Raw genomic sequence first — 17,794 nt, 5'->3', positions numbered from 1 at the left:
TCTCGCGGCAGGTAGGGGCTGTGGGCGGGGCCGGGCGCGCCGGGTCCTCCCGCATCCCTAGAGTCTGCGCGGCATTACGGCTTCCCTCTTCCGGTCTCGAGCTGCTGCGGTGTGGAGGGCAGTAGTAAGCGGCGGCAGCGGCGGTGGCTCGGGAGGCAGGTGAGACGGTGGCGGCGGCGACTCCGGCGGGCCCAGCCACTCTCCGGGGGCTGGCGGGAAAGCGGCGGAGCTCTCCGCCACGTCCTGACCCGGAGCTTGGAGAAAGGCAGGACGGGACGCCGCGGTTCCTCCCTGCTCAGGATGACATTGAAGGGCGGAGGGCCTGCGGGGACCAGGCCCCGGGAAGGGCCTACTGACCTCTCCCCAGGGCGACCCGGGCCTGAGGAGAATCCTGAGACCCTGGCGGTTGCGGTGCTAGGTTTGCCCCGTCCAAGGCCCGAGCCGGGGGCTCGGGTGTCAGCATCGCAGTTTGTCATCCGTGACCTTGGGCGGGAGGCGGTCCGGCCTTGATGGCTGCAGGCTTTGTCTTTCTTCCAGCAAAGGGCGGGAGCACCTGGGCACCAAAAGCAAAATGAAACGGAATTTGCAGCAGAGGGATCCAGGTTCAGTCTCCTCAGAGTAGTCTCGGGGGTGACCTTAGGCAGGTCATTGCCCCTCCCTCTCTGTCAGATGAAGGGTCACTGTCTTTAGGAAGCTCTCCTGTTGTCACCTTTCTTCCTCTTTTGTTTTGGGGGAGTCTAGACACTGCTCAGCTGCAGGACAAACTGCTGTCGAGTTCTTAATTGCAAGGCCTGTTATCTAAAGCGTCCTCTTTCCCTCCCTTCCCCCCCAAATCTATGGCTGCCCCCGTTATTCCTGATACTTGTTATAGGGATACGGGGAGACCTGGGGTGGGGGGGAGAGGAAGTGGAAAAAAGGACCCCAGACTTTGGGCACTGGTTATTAATTAATGCAATTCCAGGTGTGATTTTAGTACTGAGACTGCGTTTTGGGAGGAACTTTTAATCCATAATTTTTACCGTCTTTAATTAGTGGCTCATTTTTTACCTTATTTAGACATAATAAGACTTATTGCCTGAAGGGACAGTGGAGAGCTTTCAGCTCAAATTCTCATGTTACTTATGTGGATGATGCCTCCTTGCCTGGGTAAAATGACTTCTCTAAGGTCATATCCAAACCTAGCTAAAGCCTTTTAACCCTAAATTCTTATTTACTTTCCAGGTCACCTCATAAGAAGTAGTTTTAAAATGTTTGAGCTTATTTTTGGCACTTTCTCAATCAAGAATGAGACTTCTTTCTGCATTTTTATTTACACCTTCTTACATTTAAAGACCTAATCTCCCCAAGTAATTCTGTACTCCTTTGTACAGAATAAATACAAAATTCACAGTTAAGTCATACCATATTGCTTTTAAAATTTTGTCTTGGCTATCAGTTGTGTAACTGACTTGATTTAGCATTATTGATGAAGGTGAATAAAAGAAAATTGATTTATTGCTCCTCCCACTATGTGAGGAAGAAAAGTAGCATTGTTATCAATAAACACATTCCAATTTAACTTGAAACAAATTTTGTATTCTTTTTTAACAGAATGTTGGCTACCAGGGTGTTTGGCCTTGTTGGAAGGCGGGCTATCTCCACCTCAGCCTGTGTTCGGGCACATGGTATATATTTTTCTCTTCTTTTTTTAACTGTTTGCATATATTTCAGTAAAGTGTTGTGAGGTAACAATTAATACTGAATATAAGGTTCAGCATGTTCTCTTTTGTTATTCCTGATTCCTATCCTTCATCCTTTGTTCAGATCCTATGCATCTTAGATCAGATGGGTCTCCATAGAAACCCTTTCTTTGGGAAGACTCCGATTGCTCTGAAATCAATGAGAAAATTTACTCAGATTGTATTGGCTATGGGGTACAAAAACTTAAGTGTGCCTGTTCTCTAGCTATTGGGGAAAATTTTGTGTACATTTATAGTTAAAGGAGGCAATAATAGCTGAGGAGATTAGGAAAAAGGATTTAAGTATGAGATGAACTTGAGCTGAAGTGATAAGGAAATGAGTTGGACATAAGGAGCAAGTTCATTTGAGGTATCTGATAGATATATAGCTACCTGTGAGCAACAAAAAGGCCAGTTTTGCTGGATTGAAGAGTGAAGGAAAGTAATGTATTATACAACTGGAAGGATATTTTAGGTTTTATTTTTAATTTTAAAATTTATTATGTAGGGGAGATTTTTTTTTTAACTTCCTAAAGCACAGGCACTTTTCCTTTTTTTTTTTTTTTTGTTCAGATGTAAATGCTCTTTCTTCTCTCTTTTCTTCACCCAATGAGAAAGCAATAAAAAGCAAAACATTACAAATATGTGTAGTCATGAAAAATGAATTTCTGTATTTATCATGTTCTTCCTATCCCTCCCTTCTCCAACCTCTCTTCCTCCCAAAAAAGTAAAAAGAGAAAGAAAAGGTATCTTTTAGTCTGTATTCTCTGTCTATCAATTCTTTATCTGAAGGTGAATGATGTTACATCATGAATCTTAAGTTAAGGACTGCCACCAAATAGCCAAAGGAGTGTAGGAAAGTGTGAATGAAAACATATTTCAATGACTGAAATATCTTTTTCTGGAAAGAAAAACTTTTATTGGTTTCAGTTTTTTCTAATATATATGGGAGTTTTCTAGTTATGTTTCATTTACTTATTTTTCCTCCTCATTTCCTGCCTCTATTATAATAAGCAGGTGTTGTGAAGACTGAAGATTATAGTCTTCCAAGTTATGTTGATCGTCGTGATTATCCCCTGCCTGATGTGGCTCATGTCAAGAACCTTTCTTCCAGCCAGAAGGCTTTAAAAGAGAAGGAAAAGCAACCTTGGAATAAATTATCTTCTGAAGAAAAAGTCCAATGTGCGTATTTAATCAATAATAAACATTTATTAAGCACCAATTATATGCCAAATATTGTAAACACTGGAGATACAAAGGCAGAAGAGAGACATCAAATTTAAGAGGGATAGGGAAAAGCTTCCTGTAGAAAGTTAAGGGTTTAAAATGAAGAGTTGAAGAAAGCCAGAAGGCAAGATAATTAGGGAGAGCAGGTGTGGGGGACAGCTAGAAAAGATGGTCTGTCACAATTTGTACTGTCTTGTTTGAGGGACAGCTGGGAAGCTGGCCAGTGTCATTGGAGCAAAGATTTTGTGTGACATAAGAAGATTGGGGTGGAGGTAGGAGGGTAGGTAATATACTAGGCTAAGACGGGCTTTTAGCACTAAAGTCAACACATTTGGGCAATTGCTACTTTGACTCTTTTACCTTCACGTCTCTAAACTATGTTTTTGATCTTCATAGCATCATTTCTGTTACACAACCAAATTAGAGCTTCTTTGTTTGTGAATGACCTTATAAACCAAAATAATATATCATTTCCCCTGGGAAAGGCGGCAGGTTTATAGAGAAAGAAACTGTGCAATAGTCTACAAAGTCATACTAATGATCCTTCATCATCCCCAATATTATTCCACTCTTCCACTATTCTGAGAATTTGGATAGTATCTAGTTCTTATGAGGTATGGATCAGTTCTTTATATTTTTGATAACCATAGTGTGAGAAATCCTAAGTCAGGTGGTGCTACAAAAGTGCATTTCAGAGCCTTCCAAAATATTTCACTATTGTCCTCAATATGGATAATTGAAACTTGATTATAAAAGGATGAGGGAGAAGTAGTTGAAATGATTCATTGCTTTTTAAGTTTTAAAGCCTTGTAGCCTGAATGGATTAGCTTTTAGCAAAGTTCCCTCTATAATTTTTCAGATCTGTTTTTTAATGTGCAAATTTGCTGCCCTTTCTCCTTTTCTACACTGAAGGGCATGCTTTGTAGTTTGTGTTTTAAGGAAATAGAAACCTTTTAGCTGCTAGTTCTAGCATCTCCCGTCCCCCCCACCTCTCCTAGTTTGTTAGTGATTTCATAGGCCTGAGAATTGGTCACTTATTCCTATTGTGCAAGCACGTTTTTGTGGATTTTTTTTTCATAATGTACATAAAACATAAGTATCAGACTTGATATTGAGTTGCTGTTGCTGCAAAATTCACTGTGAGCGGACTGGTGATAAGTCCTAAATTAAGCTTAACCAGTCTTCAGCTTGATATCACCTATGATAGTTTATAATCTGTCATAACCTTTGAAAACCTCAATCTTTGGCTGCATATCATTTTACCATTTATTAAAGATGAAAACAAATTTGGATACTGAGATGAGTATGCTATTTTATTTTTACATAGAGAATTAACTCTTGGAGGAATATTTGGGACTTTTTTTTTTTTTTTTTTTGGTTGTTGTCAAGTTTTTCATGACCCTCATATAAGTTTGCAATCAAGTTTTGATCTGGCTGGAGCCTTGGTCCCTTCTAGTTAAAAGGATTTAGCTGCCCAAGGCCATGTTTTCTGTTTCTAGCTCTGCAGTTCACAGGACAGGATCTTGAAAATAAATAAACACATTGAGAAAAACTTGTGTCTGAAGGACATAGAGTAGACTCATGACTCTTAGGAGCAATTGTGCTTTGTCAGAAATTATAGTGTCCAAATTTAACATATATCAAGTAGGACCTGGAAGATTTTGGTGTCAGAATATAGCTTGATACATTGGATATGTTTCATTATTGCCAAAATTCAAATTCAGCCCGTTGTCTTATTTATTCCTAGACTTAGTTCTATAATTTGAAAATAAGTACAATTATTATTAATAGTCGTAGAATCATTTAAAAAAAAAACCCCAACAACTATTTTATTTCTTATTTTTTAGTGTATCATATCAAATTCAATGAGACCTTTGCTAAAATGAATAAACCCTCAAATGAGTGGAAGACAATTATTGGAGCTGCAATGTTCTTCATTGGCTTTAGTGCTTTAATTGTCATGTGGGAGAAGCGCTATGGTAAGTAAGGAAATGAAATTTATAATGGATTCTTGGTTTAGAGCAGAAGTAACACACTTGTTGCCTAAAATGTGATTGGAAGATGTTAAAAATAAATAAACATACCTTATGACTTAATGTAAATTTGTGGTTTCCTAAGTCAGTATATGATCAGAGAAACCTTCCCTTCAGTAGAAACCAGACCACTCTTCGAGATGGAAACCAATTCTTGTGAATTTGTGTGAAAAATTTCATTTAACTCATGCATCTTTTAGAAATAATAGTTTACACGGATATGGCACTTTATAGTTTCATAAAGCACTTGCATATACTTTGTCACATTTTTTTCCTCACAACCTTTCATGGTAGGTAGACCAGTAATTATACCCATTTTATGGAGGAGGAAACAACATTTTTGTAATAGTTTTAATTATTTGCAAAGTGCTTTTGTTCTCTAGAGGATTTGCCTTGTCCATTGTAGACAATAATAATGTGTTGCCTAAATAGTGTTGAGCCTTTTTGGGGACCATATTGGAAATCTGACAAATTCTTTTGTCTCTAGAATATGCAGAATGGATTGTGTTTTAACAGCCAATGCTAGCTTTGCTTTTGTGCCTTGTGTTAATGCAAGTCCAGAACAATTCCTAATGGTTATATATAATTTACTTTTCATCTACATTATGGCATCATTTCTTTGAGCCTCTGAAAAGATTGATGCTCTTTAATTTCTTTTCTTCAACTCTACAGCACTCTCATTGTTAAATTTTTAAGGAATTGAGAAAAGTAAAAATAAACCCAACATATCTGTTTTTGTCTTTGGTGGACAAAGTCAATATAGATGAGTGAATGCCACTTAAGAGACAGGAGTCCCACAGAACTCACTGCATATTCCCTCATGGGAATATCAATTTAAGCTAATTATCAGTACGTTCTGTTTTAAACCCTATTTTTATTGTCTAAATGAAGTGAAGTCCATCTTTTCTCTTGAAAATTCTCTTTAATTTACAGTTTATGGTCCTATTCCACACACCTTTTCTGAAGAATGGGTGGCCATGCAGACCCAGAAAATGCTGGACATGAAGGTTGCTCCTATCCAAGGATTCTCTGCCAACTGGGACTATGAAAAGAAAGAGTGGAAGAAATAGATGAATTGGGCATTATGCTTCCTGTTTATTTGAACCTCTTGTTCCTTCACATATGTGTAATCCTGAGCATATTTACTGGAATGTTCTATGTAAAACATTAACAGTGAGAATAAACAACTGACTTACTTGAAAAGATGTAGTGTGATCACTTGAAAATAGCTGGTACCATGTCATGTGTATCTTTAGTATATATAAACATTACATGCAAAAATTCAAAAAGTTTGCTAAGTTAAATAGTAAGTGATTATATAATTGTCAACTTGAAGTATTTTTACCAGTGGATTTTTTAAGTGAAATGTTTCATTGTAGAACCAAAATCTGAAAATTAAATTTTGGATGCATATCCAGTTTATTAGAGGATATCTCAGGCTTTTTTTCCCCCCCAGAAAATAAGACATATGAAGTCAGAATATAAAATGTCAAAGTCATTCTTTCTGACTGCAAAAAAACTTTTAAGAAGCCCCAAAATAAGTTTTTTGTCTTAAGTCGTATAATTTATTAATGGCAGAATCAAATTCTAGAATGTATTTGAATCCTACTTTGATGTATCAGAATAACTTCCTTAGGTGTCCAGATTTACTCTTTGTATGGCAACCCAAAACAAATTCTTTTCTCTAACTTTTTTTTGTAAGACTTGAATGAATAAGGGAATGTTGATATTAAGTAGTAGCTAACAGGCCTTCCCAAATACACATGAACTCTCATCATCTTACCTCAGCAGTAAAGTCTCATCATTTAAAAAGTTGGCAAAGGAGGGGCAGCTAGTTGATGCAATGGATAGAATATCAGTCCTGAAGTCAGGAGGATCTGAGTTCAAATCTGGCCTCAGATACTCTGGGCAAGTCACTTAACCCCAATGGCCTCAGCAAAAAAAAAAAAAAAAAATTGTCTAAGGGTTTTGGGAATTTAGGTTAGTGTTTCTCTTAGGAGATGATTGCTGTTTGAAGTGGGAACATGAAGTTGAAGGAAAATTGTTTTTTAATTCATTTCTCCTCTTTTGATGCAAGTTTCCAAACTTGATTTTTGCAGGGCAGTTAGTTGAGAAACATATATTTGTACAATTTTCATTCAAAGCTTTAACTTAAGATATCACTTTTCTGAATCAGAGTATGAATTTGAGTAGTTTGCTCTCGTAAACAAAACAATACTGAAAGAAGCAAATTTTAGTAGAAAATTTTTAAAAATAAAATTTTCAACTTGACTAGTAAAAAATTTCTAAACTTTCAGTTGATTCTTTGAAGTACTTTGCTATGAGAGAGGCTGCATATTTGTTATATATGAAAGAAACCACTGCTCTTAGCAGTACTTTTAGTGAATTTTCAAAATAAAGATAATTACTTTGTTTTAAAATCTTTTTTATTGTGACTTTTAACAGTCACCAGCAAATATTTCAATATAGAAAGAATAGGAAGGAAATTGTTTAAGAAGCTGAACTTGTGTTACATAATATATTTGTTTACGAAAAATGTTAAATTTTATAATATAGTAACAATTGGTGTATGTGGACCAAGTTGAAACATGCTCTGTCCCGTATTTCTTAATAGATCTTATTGTCTGAAGCAAGTAACATCAGAATTGCACAGAAGGTTTCCTCTCTCCAATATCCCAACATCTTACTTTTACAATGTACCCCAGATAACTGAGTAAGTTGATAGAGTGAAGAGTGGGTGATACAGTGGGGAGCCTTAAATTTGGGTGTGAGAACTCAATTGTTGCTTCTCTGGGCTTCCATTTTCTTAGCTATAAAATGAAGGGGTTGAACTCAACCTCTGATGTCTCTTCTGACATGATTTCATTTCCATGATAAATACCATGATAAAAGTTACCGTTGGGATGAGACACATGTTTGGATTAGGAGGAGGAAATTAAAAAACAGTGACCAATGCAGATTCAAGCTCATTAATTCGGTCAATTCCAAACACAGGCAAGCTGTCAAGTAAAAGTGAGATGTCATATATACAATGTAGGCAGTCCTGATGAGACACACGAATATGAACTTTGTTTCACAGATTTGAAATGCAAAAAAAGGGGGACATCCCTTGAGTTAGCCTGACTACTTAGATTTTTTTGATGTTTTCTTGGGGAAACGAGTTCAGTAAAGGCTAATTACAAGCTACATTTTAAAAATAGTATTCACCCTCATTACACCCTGAATTGTATAATATAGTTTGAATTCTTAAGCATTACAAAATTTTCATTAAAACAAAATACTTTGGAAATTTCTCTTGTGGTTTAGAAAAGACCTGCAAAGGAACAAATGTAGCATCATTTTCAGCATCTGTAATCAAATAAGCACTTATATTTCTGCATCCACTTGTAGAAGAAATTAGAAAGGCTTTTAGTTTCTTGGTTGATGTGCAAAGATTTCATTTTCACAGTATCATTTGAGTCATTGAAAACAACATATGATTTGCCAAGCATTGTTTCCATCTTGGCCACAGCTATAGGTTGTGCTGGAGCTTCTATCTAACTTAGTATTCTGTCAGCAACCTTATATGATTGATGCAAATAATCCTTTCTGAAGTAACAGGGCTTTTGAAAAAGTTTATTTTTGCTTATTAAAAGCATTTAGTTCTGAAAAAATTCTCTTGGCAATGTATTTTGCATGTTGATTTAAAAGATATTTCAATTTTTTGGATTTCATGCACTAGCTAAAGTATTTATATAAAAGTTGTCTTTTTCCATTAACAATAATAGTTGTGAATCCCAATAATACAGGAACATTTTTTGGCTAGACTTTTAAATTTGTGTTTCTGCCAATTATACTGTATTACTTTTACTAGTTTTAGCTGCAGCAATGGACTTAATTCAAACCAATAAAATATTAATTTACTGTCAAAGGCCACTTCAGTCTTCATTAACTAGTAGAGAAAATGAAATATCTGATATTTGTTGAAAATTTCAAATGATTATAACTATAGTTTGCTGTTATGCAGTTGTTTCATGCATGTTCAGTTCTTCATGACCCCATTTGTAGTTTTCTTGATAAAGATACTGGAATAGTAACAATATACTAGTATATTATTAATATATTATTATTAATTAATTAATATTAAACATTCAGAATACTGTTAGACAACAAATTTAAGGTAATTATATGTTAAATTGTTGTAAATTTCAAATAACTTCTTATTTCAATTTTGGATATCTTGAAAGTCAACGTATGTTGTGCTTAACCAAAATAAATGATCTCCAGAATTTTAAAATAGCATTTTATTTTTCCAAATACATGCTAATTTTCAACTTTCGCCTTTGCAAAACTTTGTGTTCCAAAATTTTCTTCCTCTTTTCTCTTCCTCCTTACCTAAGATAGTAAGCAATCCAATATAGGTTAAACATGTGCAATTCTTCTAAACGTATTTTCATATTTGTCATATTGTCCAAGAAAAATCAGATCAAAAGGACAAAAACCACAAGAAAAAACAAGTGCACAAGAACAAAAAGATGAAAATAGGATGCTTTGATCCACATTCAGTCTCCATAATTCTTTCTCTGAATGTGGATGGCATTTTCCATCCCAGGTCTATTGGAACTGTCTTGAATCACTACATTGTTGAAAAGACCATCACAGCTGATCACATAATCTTGTTACTGTGTGTTTCTGTTCACTTAGCATCAGTTTATGTAAGTCTTTCCAGACTTTACAGACCTTCACATACTATAATTTATTTAGCCATTCTCCAACTGAGGGGCATCCACTCAATTTCCAGTTCCTTGCCATTACAAAAAGAACAGCTACAAACATTTTTGGATATGTGAGTCTCTTTCCTTCTTTATGATCTCTTTGGGATACAGGTTCAATATAGACAATGCTGGATCAAAGAGTATTCAAGTTTTATAGCCCTGTGGGTATAGTTCCAATTGCTCTCCAGAATGGTTGGATCATTTCATGATTCCACCAACGATGCTTTAGTGTCTCAATTTTCCCACATTTCCTCTAACATTCATCATTATTTTTCCTGTCAGCCAATCTAAGAGGTGTGAAGTGGTATCTTGGAGTTGTCTTAATTTGCATTTTTCTTTTTTTTTTTTTCTTTTCTTTTTTTTTTTTTTAAATTTAATTTTATTTAATAATAACTTTGTATTGACAGAATCCATGTCAGGATAATTTTTACACAGCATTATCCCTTAATTTGCATTTTTCTAAACAAACATTTAGAGCATTTTTTCATATGTCTAAAAATGGCTTTAATTTCTTCATCTGCAAATTGTTCATATGCTTTGGCCATTTATCAATTAGAGACTAGTTTGTATTATAAATTTGAGCCAATTCTCTCTTTACTTTAGAAATGAGGCCTTTATCAGAAATACTGGTTGTAAATTTCCACCTCCCTCCCCTTCCTTCCCCCGCCCCTCCCAGTTTTCTGTTTCTCTTCTAATCTTGGTTTTGTCTGTGCAAAAACTTTTAAATTTAATGTAATCAAGATTATACATTTTTCATTTAATAATATATTCTCGTTCTTCTTGGGCCACAAATTCCTTTCGTCTCCAAAAATTTGAGAGTTAGACTATCCCTTGTTCTCTTAATTTGCTTATTGTATCATCTTTCATGTCTAAATCATGAACCCACTTCAACCTTATCTTGGTATAGAGTGTTAGTACCCGATCTCCAGAATTGTAATAGTTTTAAATTAAGAGTAACTTAATTTACATACATAGATTGTTTAACTTTGAGTTTATACATTTTTCAAATACAACAAGTAATACAGTGACAAAATTATCTTGTCCTGTTCATCAAGGAGACAGTGTGATAGAGTGGGTGAACCTCCCAGCACAACCAGAACAAAGCCTTACGCCTTACCCAGTGCTTGTGGCTAGAATTCTATTAAAGGCCATTAAGCGAGCAGTACAATTATCTGGGACAAGACCTGACAAGATATACACCTTTTATACAAATGCACAAATTAATGTATGCTGTGAAACCATCCCAGAGTGGCAAATTTTATTGGCCATGGCTCCAAATTTTGCACATGGATCTCCATTAAAGATAACCAGACTACTGCATAATTGGCAATGGATTTTCGAGGAGAAGGTTTCTAAGGTTCCTCTTGAAGGACCAACTATTTTTACAGACGCAGCCAAACAAAATATTTGTGCTGTATACTCTCATGATTTAACCATAAAAAGAGTAGTCAGAACTCCTTTTCAGTCCACTCAGCAGAATGAATTATATGCGATCATGCTAGCTCTCACTTATTACCCAGGCGACATAAATATAATATCTGATTCAGCCTATTCAGTAGGTGTGGTACAAAGAATTGCCACAGCCCAAATAAAATTTGCAGCTTCTAATATGTATCAGTTCTTTAAGGAACTTCAAGAGCAAGTGAGAAAGCATCCAGGAAAGATTTATATCCTGCATGTCCACTCACATAGTGGATTTCCAGGTCCTATTTTTGATGGAAATTCAAAGGCAGATAGCCTTTTAACTATGTTGGCCAGTAAGCCTTTATTTCAGGAGCCCCAGGAATCCCATTCTAAATACCATCAGGCTGCTTGAGCTTTGCGTTTACAGTTTGGGATTACAAAAGAAGAAGCTAGGAGCATAGTGAAAAGCTGTACAGCTTGCCTTCCCTTCCACACTCCTACACTGCCTCCAGGGAAGAACCCTCGTGGTTTGAGACCCAATGAAATCTGGCAAATGGATGTGACCCATTATAAATGCTATTTCCCTGTGCAGATTAAATATGAGATTTGCACATTCCTGAATTGTTGTTTTAGTCTGTGTTAATCTTGTTTTGTTGATTTTGATCTGAACTTTATTTTCACTAATAAAAGTAGCTGTATTTATTTAGATATTAGACTTGAAAATGGCTAGTAGTTGTGACTGATGCATTGAGCTCTCCCTGGATGTATGGACAGGGATCAGGAAGCTCCCACTTTTTGGGGAAACTACCATAATCTAAGAGTAACACAAATACCTGGTTGGTTTTTTTTTTTTTTTTTTTTTTTTTTACAAGGACTGGATCCAGAGAAAACCTGGCTGCAAAAGAGAAACCTGTATACTTTATAACTGAGGGGTTATTTGTTATTAAAAATGGCTGTTAAGTCCTTTATTACTGTGGATTTTTGCCTCTGACAATAAACCAGACTTGGCTGTCTACTTTTCAATTGAATCTATGCTTGGAGAGGGATCCTTTGGTGTTAATGTAATGATCTGTTAAATAGAACCTGTTGGTTTCAATTGCAGATTATTTAATGGAAATTTTAGTCTTTAAGATATATTTTTATTTTTATTTATTTATTTTGCTGAGGCAATTGGGGTTATTTGCCCAAGATCACACAGCCAGGAAGTGTTATGTATCTGAGACCAGATTTGAACTCAGATCTTCCTGACTTCAGGGCTAGTGCTCTATCCACTGCCACTTAGCTGCTCCCTAAGATATATTTTTAAATGAGCTTTTTATAACTCTTGATAGCTGAATTTCCCTTCAAATCTGGAACAGGTTTGAGTCTCAGACTATGCTTTGCTACGTATTCCCATTGTGACTTTGGGCCTAGGTCTCATTTCTTTATCTGTATAATGAAGGCGTTGAATTAGATCATCTTTAAATTCATTTTCAGATGTAAATCCTATGATTCTGTGAGTGCTAACTTTTAATTTTATTTTAATCCTTTTGGGTGCAAAGTTTTCTAAAATGTATTCTATTCTGTACTTTTGAATTTAGTGAATGACCAAAGATCTCTCCTTATGAAAATTAACTTCCTAGATTGTGCTGTGGTAATATAGTGACTCATTATGAAAATTAACTTATTGTACTATGCTGGTATAATACAGTTATGCCCTGAAGGCCTGTTGTGAGGTGTGGAGCTATTTGTTCCTACTTTGGCAGCTTCCAAATGGTTTTTTCAATTCTTGCCTTTTTTTCCTAATTTTTATGGCTTCTCCCTCACTGTTAGCTGTCAGTCCCTTGTGCTTTTAGTGTGTGTTTTATGTAGTAGTCCATTCTGATTTACTTCTAATTTTCATTGGTCCAAAAAAACAGATGACTGACCTAGAATGATTTTTGGTAAATTCAGAATAAGAATGTGAAGAGGAAATAAAGTATATGGACTTTGAGCTATCAAATAGATGGCTTATTTCTCTTGTTTCCTGAATCCCTGACTACATTCTGGGTAATTGAGGGTGCTAGCTACTTTAAAAAAATACAATGAGTTGAACATTTTTTTCATTCCAAAACATTTGTAAAATTTCTGTGTCATGTATGAAAAGTGGGATGTTCTCCTATGTCCTCTGAAGAAAGTTTGTATTTGCTGCCAGGGATGAAATTGAGGAAAACTAGACATAATCATCATTATATCATTCTTTGTAGTTTGGCAAGAGCTTGACTTTGGTTTAAGTTTTATGACAAGACAGAGTATAGATGTTAATCTACACATTTAGTAGATGAGGGAGTTGAAGCTCAGAGAGGTCTAATGGTAGGGATGGAATCAGAGACACTCAGCACTAGGGGGATCTTAGAGATGATTCAGTTCAGCCTTTTAGTTTTACAAAAGAAAATACTGAGGCACAGAGAGCAAGGCTAGAGTCTGTGTTTCAGCGATCTTGGCCTTAGCTCAGTTCTTCTGACTCCAAATCTTATTATTGAAGCAGTTTGGCTTATAGAAACTATAGCTAGTCATGTACCAAGGTTAGGTAACATGTACTGCTCAAATAAGGAATGCATGAGTATCCATAGGATTTGGAGTCTGAGAGTCTGACTTCAAATTCTGGATCTGCTTCAACCAACATTTATTCAGCAACTATTATTGAGAGGCACAAATAATAAATTTTGGGACTGTAAGAATAGCTGAGGCAAAAAAAGACAAGATTTTGCTCTTGTGTATGGCCCCTCTCCTCTGTCTTTCTCTCTGTCTCTTTCTCTCCCCCTCCTCCTCTCTCTTTCTTTTCTCTTTCTCCTCTCCTCTCCTCTCTTTTTTTCCCACTTTCCTCTTTTCTCCTCTACATCTCTCTGTTTCTGTTTCTCTCTTACTATATATGTGAGATCAAACCATTCATTTATTCAGTTTCGACCATGAGTCAAGTGGTATACTAGTTCCTAGGGTTATAGAGACATAAATGAAAGATACCTGCCCTCAAGAAGTTTATGTTGTATTGGGAGAACTGGAGAGGGAAGAGAACAAGCAAATATTAAGTGCCTATATGTGCCAGGCACACGCTCAGCATTTTTACAAGTATTTTCTTTATTTGAGCATCAAAACAATCCTGTAAAAGAGGTGTTATTTTTTGCTCCTCTCTTCATTTTATAATTAAGGAAACTGAAGCAGTTGGAGATTGTATGACTTGCCCAGGTTACACAGCGAATAAGTACTCCAGGTACTAGGAGACATATATAGAAGAAATACAAAATAATTTTTTGGTGGGGGAGGTCATAGTAGCTGGATAAAATTAAGAAAAGGTCTTATATTTGAGGTGAATTTTTGAGAAAAAAAGGGATACCTAAAAGGCAAAGGTAAGGGAAGTTATGTTCAATAGGCAGGTGAAAAAAAGGCTACCTATAGTATTTTTTTTTTTTTGGAAGGACATAGTGCATAATAATGTATAGAGTTGGTAAACAACAGGCATGAGCATTTTCTTATGAATGAGTGGTAAAGCATTTATTAATTGCTACAGATATAAATAAAATATAGTTCCTGCTCTCAAGGAGTGCACATTCTTATTTGGGAAGATACACACAGGAGAGTGCAGTTATGAGGCACATGGCAAGGCCTTGGACTTAGGAGGCTTTTGGCTATCTCTCCCACAGCTGCAGTCAAGCATCATTAGGAGGTGGGATTGTGCCTAAGAATCTGAGTAAAGAGGGGATTCTGGGCTCCCCCAGCAAGAGTGGGGAAGGAGAGCAAAAGAGGAAGGAAAGATTGGCAAGGAGGGGGCAGCAGTTTCACTCAGCCCAAGCTCTGGATGGGGCCTTCATGGCCCCAGGAGAAAGGGGAATCTGGCTTAGTATCAGTTGCACTAGGAAACCTCCAGCCTCATTCCCCAGTGGGTCCAGGAGGGGGAAGTGAAATTTAAACAAAGAACATAAAATTATATACAGAATTTACATGGTAATTTTAACTGCTCTGTTTGTCCCCTTCTGAACTTCCTTATGAGTATTTTTTAGAATGTTTCATTGATGCTTTTTTTTTTTTTTGTATTACTATTACTTTTCCTTTTCTTAGCTTCTTTCTATAACTCCATTCTGTAGGGCAGCTAGGTGGCATAGTAGATAGAGGTACTAAATTTGTCTTCCTGAGTTCCAATTTGGTCTCAGACACTTACTAACTGTGTGACTCTGGGCAAGTCATACAACCTCTCAGTTTCCTCACCTGTAAAATGAGTTGGAGAAGGAAATGGCAAATCACTCTGGTACCTCTGCCAAGAAAATACCAAATAGAGTCTCAAAGATTTGGACACAATTGAAATGACTGGACAACAATTACAACATGATGGTATTAAGCTATTTGATCTCTAAGTTCCCTTTGAACTTTCAGTCTGTTTCTAGACCATATTACTACATAACTTCCCTGGGTTTACATAGTTATTAAGTAATAGTAACTCAATCCAAACCTCTGCCTTCTGTCTTCAAATCCACAGCTGCTTTTCTTAAAGCTGTGTAGGGCATAAGGGCAGTTGGCAGCAGAGGCTGTTATAATGGGACATAGGAATTATGTAGTAGTGTCCCAAGCAACTTGGTACTGCTAAAGGAGAATTTTAGGGTGCAGCCCACATCCTTTTGCTCTCAATCATACACTCTCATACACACAAACACGTTTATCTTCTGATAAACTATAGTTAGTTATGTACCAACATTAGGTAACATGTACTGTTCAAATAAGGGATACATGAGTAGCCATAGAACAGTGAAAGAAATAGAGATGGTCTCCCATGTGTTGCGTACATTTTCCATAGAGAAATTGTGGAAAGACATGAAAAAGAATTAAACCCAGCTCCATGCTTTTGGACTGGATGTCCCTTATGTCTAGAACACACTCCTATAGTTAGTCAAAGAAATTCTTAACTAAGGAATTTAGTAAGACTTATCACTTAAATAAATGTTCCGTGTCTCATCCTCATGTCTTTTCATAGGCCATCCCCTACCCCTAGAATAAACTCTCTTCACCTTTGCTTCTTAGAAGTTCCAGTTACTATTTAGATCAAAATGATAGTGTACAGGAGTACAGAGATGCTGAACCCCCCCCAAAATATATTGGAGTTTCAGGCTCTCCTTGTATGGTCCATGGAATGTTGGGAAGAGGAAATTTGCACTCCAAAAGTATGTGTGTGTGTGTGTGTGTATATATATATATATATATATATATATATTTTTTTTTTTTTAATTTTGCTGGTGTCACAAGATGTATCAAAACAATTTGTAAGTCTTAAACCATCTCCAAATGAAGAAGCAAAGATTTTATTACTATGCCATTGATTGGCAAATTAAATTCCATAAGGTAGTTAGCCATTAACAGGGAAAAAGACATGAAGTTCCCTAGTGGGATTTACAATTAGTCAGGGGAGAGATGTGATTAGGTAGACTAAATCCTAATGAACTTGGTGCCATAAGATAGGCAGTTCCTAATGTACCTCGAAAGAATAGAGGTATTATGCTCATGACTAGAAGGCTAACCCTAAAAAAACAAGTTAAGGTCCTAGGAGGAGTGGGGGGGGGTAGGGATTGAGATACAGATAGTTTCTTTTATAGGAGAGAAATAACTGTGGTGTTCTTCTTTAAAATAATGGTTCTCTCTGGGAGAAAGCAGGTTTCTTAGGGAGGTTTTTTGGAGGCAGCCTTAGTTGCAGTTGAAAGTAATAATTACCTCAAAATGCAGCCAGGTGATAAAATGCAAATGTTTATTTTCTCCTTCCAAAATAGCCCAGTTACTTTTTCTTAGTGGCCTATCTTTCTGCTTGGTTCCAAGAGCTCCCTCAGAATGTCTCCAAATCCAAAGGTTTGTCCTTCAGCCTCCAGCCAGCCAAGTGGAAAATGGAATGAATCTCTCTTGCCTCCTTCACTTGAGGCTCTGCTAGCTTTTTAGAGAGCCTTTCAGACCAGCTTGTCTCAGTGGGGGAAGTGCAGTAGCCCAGCCATCACAGTGGTGTGAGATGAACTGAGAGAGGGCTTGTGGGCTTCTGTATCTCCCAGAGTACTCCTCTCCGTCCTCTGACAGTGTTCTGAAGTAACTAACTTGAAGCTGTAAGAGCTTCAATAAATGTGATCTGGCAAAGGTTGATTCCTCTCCAGGGAGGGATTAAGGGATGTGTGAATTTGGATATCTCATACTAAATCCTGAACTCTCCCAAAAGTGTGAACTCCAATGAGTAAAGGTGTGAACATAAGCATTGTATCAATTCCATTGAGTTAACACTAGGATTCTAACATTTCCCTTGAGTTATCACCTTGTTTCAAGTTAACACTAGGATTCCAACAAATAACCTCCGGGGTTGGTGTCATAATTTGATCTTCTGATTGGATTCACGAATTGTAGTTTGTCAGTGCAAGGAATTGAACAAGAAATTTAACCAGGGTCTACTGCACTAAGGGCTTACTTAAAATAACCAAAGGCCTAATTAAAATCAAAAGATCAAGATAATCAGTGCCCCTCCTGTTTGGCTCAGGGAATAGTTTGGTCTTTTGGTTGTTTATAGTAATTCAGGCTTCCTCCCATAAAGGCCCACCAGACTACCAAAGACCAAAGGACCTCATCAAAGAATCACGTTTTACATGAGTTTTTTTCTTCTAATGTTTATTCCTTCAAAATTTCC

At 36.6% G+C, this 17,794-nt stretch overlaps 1 protein-coding gene across 2 annotated transcripts; it reads left to right on the top strand.

Moving 5' to 3' along the window:
* Positions 1-70: 70 nt before the first annotated feature.
* Positions 71-6,181, top strand: LOC127547827 (cytochrome c oxidase subunit 4 isoform 1, mitochondrial). 2 transcript variants are annotated; one of them, XM_051974842.1, is made up of 5 exons: positions 71-159; positions 1,591-1,664; positions 2,736-2,900; positions 4,793-4,924; positions 5,912-6,181. In XM_051974842.1, the coding sequence occupies exons 2-5, from the start codon at positions 1,592-1,594 to the stop codon at positions 6,046-6,048; spliced, it is 507 nt and encodes a 168-aa protein (XP_051830802.1). In that variant the 5' UTR covers positions 71-159; position 1,591; the 3' UTR covers positions 6,049-6,181. The 2 variants fall into 2 exon arrangements, with proteins under 2 accessions (XP_051830802.1, XP_051830801.1); XM_051974841.1 differs by having other exon boundaries at positions 2,733-2,900.
* Positions 6,182-17,794: the final 11,613 nt, after the last annotated feature.

Source organism: Antechinus flavipes, chromosome 2, assembly GCF_016432865.1.
Source record: "Antechinus flavipes isolate AdamAnt ecotype Samford, QLD, Australia chromosome 2, AdamAnt_v2, whole genome shotgun sequence".
Lineage (NCBI taxonomy): Eukaryota > Metazoa > Chordata > Mammalia > Dasyuromorphia > Dasyuridae > Antechinus > Antechinus flavipes.
Note: the sequence above shows the minus strand (reverse complement) of the source record. Positions and strands in the feature narration are given on the sequence as shown.

Coding starts and splice junctions, on each gene's coding strand:
- LOC127547827 (XM_051974841.1), top strand. CDS start 1,592: ATGTTGGCTACCAGGGTGTTTGGCCTTGTTGGAAGGCGGGCTATCTCC. Junction 1,665..2,732: donor AGCCTGTGTTCGGGCACATG/GTATATATTTTT, acceptor TATTATAATAAG/CAGGTGTTGTGAAGACTGAA. Junction 4,925..5,911: donor CATGTGGGAGAAGCGCTATG/GTAAGTAAGGAA, acceptor TTTAATTTACAG/TTTATGGTCCTATTCCACAC.